The following is a 10199-nucleotide window of genomic DNA, read 5'->3' as shown; positions in this document are numbered from 1 at the left end:
CCTTAGTTTTTTCCTAGTTGCATCCAATGTATTTATATATTGGAATATTTACACTTTTGATCTATAAATTAGTTTGTGTACACAAAAAAAAAAAAAAAACCATTGGAACATGAACATTTCTCAAATTTATGATATATAAAAGCCTTTCTTGTTCGAAAAAAAGTAAACTTAATTTTCCTAATCTAAAGAAACTCGAGAGAGAATAAAGCAACAAGAGTGCATAACTTAGTTCTTTTGTGAGATGGTCTCACAAATCTTTATCTGTGAAACGAGTCAATCCTATCGATATTCACAATAAAAAATAATACTCTTAACATAAAAAATAATAATTTTCATAAATATCATAAATAACCCAAATAAGATATTCATCTCACAAAATACGATCCATAAGACCGTTTCACACAAATTTTTTCTTTTTATTTTAAAACTCTAATAAATGAGAGGACCCACCCTCATTAATGGTTTCTCTATTGGTGTAGTTGTTTGCCTGGCATTTGAATTATCTATCTTTACTCATAGGGAACCAAGAATACCATTTTGTAATTTCAAAATTTTGAAATTCAATATCCTTATCTAAGTAGCAAGATAATGAGGAACAATTTTATTTTGGAGGGAAGATTGAAGATGAAATGTTAGTGGCCAAGAACAATTTCCTTCCATTTTGTACCAATCTTTTCCAACAGATTTAACACCATAAGATAAAGAAGATAAGATTCATAATCGAGAGGGTTCTTATCTTGTACCACAAAAATATCCAGCATCGAAATTTTCTTGATATTTTCTCCTAACACTCACTTCTTCACAAGAATACAAACCAACCCAAAACAGATTTGGAACAAATTTCATTAATCTAACCCCCCCCAAAAGTACACTTGGAAAATCACTCTACTTCGTGTTGCGGCTCAACAAAACTAATTAACAAGGTACAACTACTAAGTGCACTTGGTACAAAACACTAAGCATAAACAGAGCCACAAGATAAGGCCATCAAAAGGATAGCAGCTTGCTCTTCTTCTCCCAGTTTTCTCCTCTGATTGGTGTTTGATCTAGGTCTCTGCCAAGCCACATCCAACCCAAATGCCCACAATTTCTTCCCAGTCTTGCCGGTACTCTCTCCACTGCTGCCGGTACAACTGTTGCAGCTGCTGGTTTGATGGCTGAAACTTCTGGCAGTTGCTGATGATTTCTTGACTTTCTTCTCCTCTTTTGTGACACCCATTAGGGCCCTTATCTTCTTTCTGCTACGGATCCCACAAGCATTGCACAGTGACTGCAGGCAGGCAGGCAAAACGACAAAAAAACTGTGAATGATGACATAAAATATTCAAAACAAAAGAAAACTCATATACATACAGGATTGTTGTAGGTATGTACATACCTTGGGACCAGCTGGACCGCCTCTCCAGAGTGGTGTTTTCGAGGTGCCGCAGCTAACACAGGTCTTGAGATTCGTGCTATCTGATGATAATCTATCAGGAGTTGGGGTTTGGCTACTCATCTCTTCAGATTCTGATCCCTGATGAGACACAAAGATCAAATGATTTTAGCTTAACTTGATCAATTACTAGAAAGAACCCTCGTGATAATGATGATCGCGATCACTTACTTTATCACTCAGATCCACCATTTCCAGGCTCTCAATCAAAGATCTAACGAAATCCCAGATGAAATACTCGATCAATGGATGAAAAGGGGGTTTCTTCACCCAACAACTCTCGATCACACCAAACAAACAAAGATCACAGCACCACGTGAAATGGAAGGAAACCCGAGACCCGACTCAGTATTAAGCTTGAAACGAAGCTAAAACCCAAGTCAAGATACGCCTAACAACACACAAACAAACAAACAAAGAACCCTGGCATGTGATCAAGCTCTTCTAGCGAAGTGTAAAGACGTGCAAAACCAAGAAACTAAGACACCAACTCCACTATCTCCCTATCTAAAGTACACAAACAAAGAAGATAGAGAACTCGAAGTAGAAGAATAAGGTGCAGGGAATGGTGGGAGCGAAGAGGAATCCAGCACAGACGTACCGGAGAGTGAAATTGGGGGCGATTGTGAAAAGAGAATATGTTGAGGGACTTTAATATAAGGCCACGAAAACCCTAACTCGTGGGAAAAACGAAATGACGATAAAGGGCCTGAGTTTCTTTCCAAAAGTCCTAGAAAACGTCGCCCCAGAGAGTCTTTCTTTAATCGTTCGGAATGGGGTGTTTTTGGGAATTCGAAGAAAATATTTTGGTGTTTGCCGCCAGAGCACAAGTTTTCACGTGATTTGCTCTACTTCGTGTAGTCAAAAAAATATGATGGGCTTTCTTTATTTGGTCTAAAATTTATCGATTAATTACAAAATATTTGGTCTACTCTTGAGCATGTGTTTTTGGGGGGAAATATTGTCACAAGTTAATTGACTTCTGAGGTGTTTTACATAAAGTGGTGACAAAATTCTTGCACGTAGAAATAAATCAAATTTTTCGATTTTTGAATCGAAATCGAACTCGAATATACTTATTTTGATCCTAACTTGAATCTTAAATTATTATCAATATATTCGAGACCCGAGTTATATTTCAAGATTCCTTTATTTTCACAAGGCATTTGATTGAGGAGTGGGTCTCATATAAGACCGTCTTACGGATATTTATCTGTGAGACGGGTCAACCCTACTCATATTCACAATAAAAAAGTAATATTTTTAGCATAAAAAATAATATTTTTTTTATGGATAACCCAAATAAGAGATCCGTCTCACAAATATGACCCGTGAGACAGTCTCACACAAGTTTTTACCATGATTGAGAGTTTGATCAATCCATCAGCGACTTTGATCCCAGGTCCACATGTCGTGGACAAAAAAGAAATCTTCTTTTAATGATATCTGTACTCCACCATATTGGTCCACCAATTTTATAAAAAAAAATAATTTATTATAACAATCACAAAAATTAAAGAGTTTATTATATATTTTAGTAAATGTAAATGTAATGTAATGACCGAGAGCGAGAGTATATACCATGCTGACCTAATCTCAAATGCAATATTCAAAGAATCCACCCTAGATCTAAAAAAAAAGTGGCGATAATAGAAGTTTTAGCAAGGGAAAGAGTTCGGAAGACTTACAAGATAGTTTGAAAGAATTTGATTCGAACTGGTACCAACATTTTTTTAGACGATATTTGGTCCATCGTATTGTTCTACTAGCGATCCAAAAAACTCATCACCGTTTGGAACCTCCTCTTGATCCATTCAAGTCTCATTTATCACTTATTAGATTTACACCAGTATTTTGTGGTTTGGTTCAACTAGGAAGTTGTTGCACTATTGTCTTGATCAACTGGGTGAGCTGGTCCGAAGTCAAATTCCCCAGTCTGGCTCCTACTCCTCTTCAATCTCTTGCATCGGAGTCAGTGGCGGAGCCACATGATAAGACACCCGGGCTAAACCAGGTGGTCTGATTTTTTTTAAAAACATTATATGTAATTTTTTTGTAATTTTGGATTAATATGATATTAGCTCGGATAAATCAATTTAAAATATTAAAAGATTCTAGAGTTTAAAATTATAGCTCGGATAGAGCTATCGGAGTTCTCTTCTTCTCGGTGGATCTCATTAATTGATTTTTGGTTAATAATCATATCTTCGCCTTAGATCTAGTTATCACAGATGTTGTCAATGATGCAACTCGGAAAAAGTGAGGCATAGTTGGTGTCTGATTCTCCATTTGAAAGTCTGCTCCCCACGGATATTGCCCGAGATTTTCAAGTAAGGAACTAGTTCCGACAGTCGAGCTCCTACATGCACACAAACGAAAAAACTCGTAAATGAGACACTGGAAGAGTTTTCCAGCGCAACAACTCAGAAGTTCAAGTTACTACTGAGTTCTCGAAAGATAGTAAACTAAAAATATAAGTGCACACAAGTTGGAATATGAAGTTAATAGTTTCTCAAATGTTCAAACCTTGATATTCATAGCGAGAAAAAAAAATGATGACCTCGAGACTTAAGTTTCGAGGATCTATACCTCGAGCCGACATATGCTAGCACTTAAATTAATTTTCTTCGTTAGTTACTAAGGTCCTAATGACTTATTTCCCTTGATCTTGTTAGGTCAAATTTACGTCGCACACGCATCGCCTAACGTTCTCATAATTGTGTATTCAGTCAACCCCTCCAGCGCCAACTGATCTCTCCATTTTCATGACAAAGCATTAATTCCCATGGCAATAATTAGGGATATAAACGATCCAAACCAAACCAAACAGTATCAGTCTCGAGCTTGGTTCGTTTAAGATTGTTTGATGAACTCGAGCTCGATTGGAGCTTCTATTATCAGGTTCCAGCTCGGTTTGTATTGAAATTACTCGGCTCGTTAAAAGCTCGTTTATCATGTTAATCAAGCCCGATTCGAGCTTGATTTACTAATAGCTTGTTTAACATGTTTAACAAACCTACCTTTAGCTCGGCTCGTTTTCAGGCTCGTAAAACATAAAATTGAGCTCGAGTTTGAGCTTGATTCGAGCTTGTTAAAAATTAAATCTATCTATGAACTAATTTTAAATCAAACATAAAAATATAAATTCATTCATAAATAACCAAAACGACAAAAATAACAAATAAAAAAATATAAGCTCATTACATTATTGAACATCCCAAAATAATACATTTAGGATCTAGATAAAAAATATTCGTCATACACTAAGATCACCATATAAATAACGTTGCAATAATTTCACTCTTTAATACTCCATTCGCAGTTTTCCAAATAAATTTTATTTTTTAATCAATATAAATTCATCATATTCAATTTAATATAATATTTTAGGATAATAATTTGTAAAGTTGTTCAACGTGTATATGACTTGGTGATGTGAATTTTTGGAGAAAAAAGAATAAGTTCGTGTATTTCTGTTAATTTATTATGTTTTAAAGAACATTTTAGTATAATGATATGCAAGTAAGATAAAAAATGTAATTACAACTATATGGTGTAAATTCATCTTTTTTTCAACTATGTTTTGCGTTGAATTACTTCCATTGAAATTAGTAATAATATTTTTATTTGTCAACTCAACAAATGAGCCAAGTTCGAGCTTACGAGCCACCTAAACGAGTCGAGCTCGAGCTAGAGCTTACGAGCCACCTAAACAAGCTGAGCTCGAGCTCGCGAGCCTATTATCGAACATGTTTGCGAGCTCACGAGCCAAATATCCTTAGGCTTGAGCTTGACTTGATATGATTAACAAACGAAATCAAACAAGCTTTTTATCGAGCCGATGTTCGAATAGCTCACAAACAGTTTGGTTCATTTACATCCCTATCAATAACCCCTTCTCAGAGCTCATCCCCGCCTTTAATTTCATGTGTGGCTTTAGCGCAATCCCTTAACTCCCCTACTTGGTTCTTGGACCCTCCACCACGTGCTTATGCTTGCTAACTTCCTGAATTCGAGCATTCCACCTCGGCCAACCCGTGCATGAGATCCATCTTAGTCACCTCGGCTAATTGCCCTAATCAAGCCGGTCTAGGCATTTCGGTATAGGTCCTGGTGAGACACGATAATAACCTGGGCATCATCACAATAACTCTGAAAACAAAAATAGAAGTTTTAGTAAGGGCCAGAGATTGGAAGATGATGCTGATATGTAATTGGCTTCACTACAAGATAGCTTGAATGAAATCAATTCGAACTGGCTCCAACATTTTTTCAGACCATATTTAGGCCATCATATCGTTCTACTAGCGATCCAAAAACTCATCTTCATTATGAATCTCCTCTCTGTTGATTCAAGTGTCATTTATCACTTACTAGATTTACACCATATTTTAGTGGTTTGATTCAATTAAGAAGTTTGCAGGAAATAAAAATTTCGGGCATTCCAAAGTTCATACATGCATAGAAATGTTGTGATAAGTCGAAACAACTCGAGCTTAGTTTGATATGATCAAGTTGAGATCGAGATTGAATACTCACCCAAGAAAGTGATTCAAAGTTGAGCATGTTCATGACTCAATGTTTGACCTCAAAAATGAAAATTTTTCCATTAATTTTTTTGTGTGTGTGGTAATATTCATCTTGAATTCATTGATTTTCACGAGCATCTCCAACCCTACACCAAAATAACGTGAAAAACTATTTTAGTGCAAGGTTATTTGCTCTAACAGGGCTCTATTTTTTGCACCAAAACAACGCCCTTTCCTTGCGCCAAATTTGGTGCAAGGTAAATCCTTTTTTAAACATTTTTTTATTTAGTTTTTAATGCTTAAAAATCATTAATAAATAGTTTAATTTAGTAAATAAATAATATCATAATCTGATATAATTTACAAATATAATATATATATGTATATGGAAGTTGATTTTATAATTCTTTTTAAATGTTTAATTAATAAAATAGTAATTAGTGTAAATAATTAATACAAAAATCTAATTAAAAATTCAAACACACAAATATAATTATAATAATGTTATTGCATTTGTAAATAGATGTCTAATTCTTTATTTTATTTTTAACGCATTTTTTTTAAGAATTATGAATAATTAATGATGGTTTAATTTAATGAATATATAATAAAATAATCTAATATAATTTACAAATATGTAATTTATATTAATTTTAAAATTCAAAAATAAATTTTAATAAATGATAAAAATAACATAAGCAAAAAAGAATATATATTTCAAAAATATTTTTTTTGTGTAAGATTTGAAGTAAATGAGTTAGAGATATTACACTATTTTAGTGTCTTTTATGCACTAAGATAAAATTTCGGATTGAAGATGAATCAATAAATCGCCCATTATAATATACTACAACCTTTTACATGTGCTACGAAATGTCAAGAATGATTATAGTCTCTATCTAGAAAATATTGTCGAAAACAATCGTTTTGATGATGATATTGGTATTACATAAACGGATGATAACAAAACTTGTCATGTTTCTAACTTATTTATTCAGGCATCAAGTTTCTACCTCAAATTGGAAATTAGAACTCGAGTTTAACAAACTACTAGACTCTGACGAGCTGAAGTATTTCAATTATATCTCATAGTTCAAAAATCAAAATGACGACAAAACATATTAAAAGAAAACTTAATTTTACACAAGTCGTATTTTAGTAAGGTCAGGCTAGTTCGGATGTTATCGAGATAAAATAGTAGATGCAAATCAACCTGGAAGTCACGAGTACAACAAACAACTAAATTTGAGCAGTTTTGCTATTTTGGCCATATCTCTCAACTCCATTATAATAACAAAACAATTCAACATGCGTTAAAAAGTAAGACAATTATCTACAATTCATTTTCCAAAGTCAAAGTCTGAATCAGAGCTAAAGAAGCTGATAAATCGTGATAAGTTGTTGGTTCTGCAAAACAGATATAGTTGTCGGCTAGACATGAGCGGTTATATTATTTCAAGAATATGATATCTCTATCATACAAACTAGAAATTGAGTGATTTTTTATTTTATGAAAAGCTAAGATGAAGTCCTACAACTTTTATGTTCATCTCTTTTCTCATAAATCGATTAATCAAGATTTACAATCAAGAGAAGACAACATCTAGACTTTGTCGCTAGACTTTTTCCAGCTAGACTTGGAACGACTCGATGAATAATACAAAGGCTCGATGAAAAATACAACAGCTCAGTGTCAAAAAGTGGACATAAAGTAAAAAAAAAAATTATTGTTTTAATGTCAGAAACCGTACAGAACTTTTCTAAACAATTATATTCTTGTTGGAGCTTATAAATACAACATCTTGTAAAGTGATCACTAAGAATTTTAGTTTAGACAGTATGTGAAACGACCTCGAAATAATTTTTCATTTTATAAATCATAAACTCGAAAATACTAAATAAAATAACTTATCATACTATAAATCATAATAATTTAACATTTGAAACCTTGAGTGCATAAAAATCCTAAATTTTCAACTAACCAAAAATCCTACGTCGACCTTTAAAAGATCAATTAACAATTAAAGTATAAAAATATCTCTAATAAATCATTAACATAAATCCTTTAAATTTTTTATCTAACAAGCTAGTACGGAAAATGAAAGGGTCCCTCGGGAGTGTACTGCTGCACTCGATCCACTCAAGTGTTAGCGCCTCTTCAAATCATCAAATCCTGCATCATACAAACCTAGTGAGTCTAATGACTCAGCATGTTCTAAACATGAGTAACAAACAATACATATACAATCACGAAAATTTAAAAATCATACTTTTATATAAAATAGCTTTTAAGTATAAATACGCCATTTAAAATCATTTTCATCATATATCGTAAAATCATTTAATCGTAAAGCTTTCAATCATTTATCATTTTGGGTGAAGTTTGATCCTTGAAAGTGATTAGCTTTTATTTTTTGGTCGACTGATCAGTCTTCAGCTCCACATGGCCCATGGGGGCGGGCAGTAGGCTCTTCCGTGGAAATAGGATAGTCGGGGTCCCTTTGGGGCCTTGTTGCGTAAACGGGGTCCCTCTGGGGCCTTGGCCCTCACGATATCCCCACAAAATCATAAGTTCATCGTTTTTTTTTAAAACGGATCCCCCACATATCATATATCATTTGTCACAGTCAATTCATATCCCTCAAAATATTTTTTCATTTTTTTTAAAAACATAAACTATCAAAACTTTCCAAAAATAGCATTTTAACAATAAAAATTGCACAGCTTTACCATATCCTAAAACAAAGTATTTTCATAAAAATCATCATGTTAAATCATGAAATATCATTTAGCATGCGTTATGATCTAACGGGACGCTGTCAAGCTTTTTACGAAATTCTCAAGTGTAAAATGACCGTTTTGCCCCTAGACGTAATATTTTTGACTTTTTCTTACTTTTAATGACATGTGTTTATCCCAAATAATTATTTAAGCTTAAATCTAATATTTCATAATTTTATTTAGTTTAATTCGAGGATTTTAAATCAGTTCTTTAATTAACAAATCGTGAGACATTTAATTCCCGAATAATTTCAAAACTTAATATTTTGATCCCAAATTTTAAACATAACCTTTTTATTACTTAAACTACCCTTGTGAGCCATGAACCACCCCCGTGAACCTATGGTTCCAATTTTATTCTTAAATTTCAAAATAATGACCTTTAACCAAGACAACCGAGCCATCTCTTGATTCCACCGAGCCACGATCGAGCCACCTCAAGCCAGACCCAAGACAACCCATTTAGGAACCCTACTGACCATCCCTGACCCTTAGAACATGCTCCTAGCCCACGCAAACTCTCCTGGACAGAAGATGCAAGCTGCGCGTGAACTCCTTCCACCTAACTAGGACTCCTAGTGAACTAGGACTCTCCTACTCGAGCCACCACCGAGCCCACCTGACCCTCACAGACCTCGGATCACACCCAGACCCAACCAAACCCAGCCCAAGCCTTGGACCAGCGCAGCAAGCCTTCTGCACGTGGACAGCAGCCGCACGCCTCATGATGTGTTCTCCACGTTTTGCTCGATCCTTCACTGAATCAAGCCACACCAACCCCTGCACTAACCATTTACAATCTTCCTTAGACCCTAAAGGACTGACCACGAGCTGCCTAGCCCTAGCATCGAGCCCCCTTGGCCTGTAATGACCCGAATTCGTATTTTGAATGAAGTATTAATTAAGAGATAATTAAAGAGTTGTTAATTAAGTATTATTAACGAATTGATAATTTGTGATTAATCTGTTGGATCCACCGAATTTTAAATGGATAACCCGATCTACTTCCGATTACGTTATCTCGAGAAATCCAACCAGACGAATGAGATTCTGACACGTGGCAGATAAGATTGATTCGGATTTCTGAAATAGTCCGGATGCAGCCTATAAATGGAAGCCGAATTCTTTTGTTTCCTACACCGCATCCTTCAGAGAGAGAGTTATAGTCTTTTACCTTAGGTTTTCTAGCCAGTTTCTAGGGTACTTTGGTGTCGGGAAGTTTCGGAGCTAGTGTCGACTCGAGGGGGGGTCGGTGAGCTGAGATCGAGACATCATCAGCGGGCTGACGACGGACGCAGGTATAATCCTAAAGCCTTTAGGAAGAACTTTATAGCATGTTTGGTAATTCAGAATCTGGTTTGATAGTGATTTCATATTGTTGGTATTGTCTAGGTTAAGAGCTTTCTGTCAGATTGTTTTAGTAAGGTACGTGATGTACTGACTGAGATATCCAA

General features: G+C 34.8%; 1 protein-coding gene across 1 annotated transcript; it reads right to left on the bottom strand.

The window, feature by feature from the left end:
• Window positions 1-699: 699 nt before the first annotated feature.
• On the bottom strand, window positions 700-2308 carry LOC140981822 (GATA transcription factor 15-like). Its single transcript, XM_073448300.1, has 3 exons — window positions 1607-2308; window positions 1379-1516; window positions 700-1270 (listed from the first exon to the last, which is right to left on the bottom strand). Exons 1-3 carry the CDS (start codon window positions 1625-1627, stop codon window positions 956-958), a joined length of 474 nt encoding a protein of 157 aa, XP_073304401.1. The 5' UTR covers window positions 1628-2308; the 3' UTR covers window positions 700-955.
• Window positions 2309-10199: the final 7891 nt, after the last annotated feature.

The sequence above is a fragment of the Primulina huaijiensis genome, chromosome 7 (genome assembly GCF_012295235.1).
Source record: "Primulina huaijiensis isolate GDHJ02 chromosome 7, ASM1229523v2, whole genome shotgun sequence".
Taxonomy (NCBI): Eukaryota; Viridiplantae; Streptophyta; class Magnoliopsida; order Lamiales; family Gesneriaceae; genus Primulina; species Primulina huaijiensis.
Note: the sequence above shows the minus strand (reverse complement) of the source record. Positions and strands in the feature narration are given on the sequence as shown.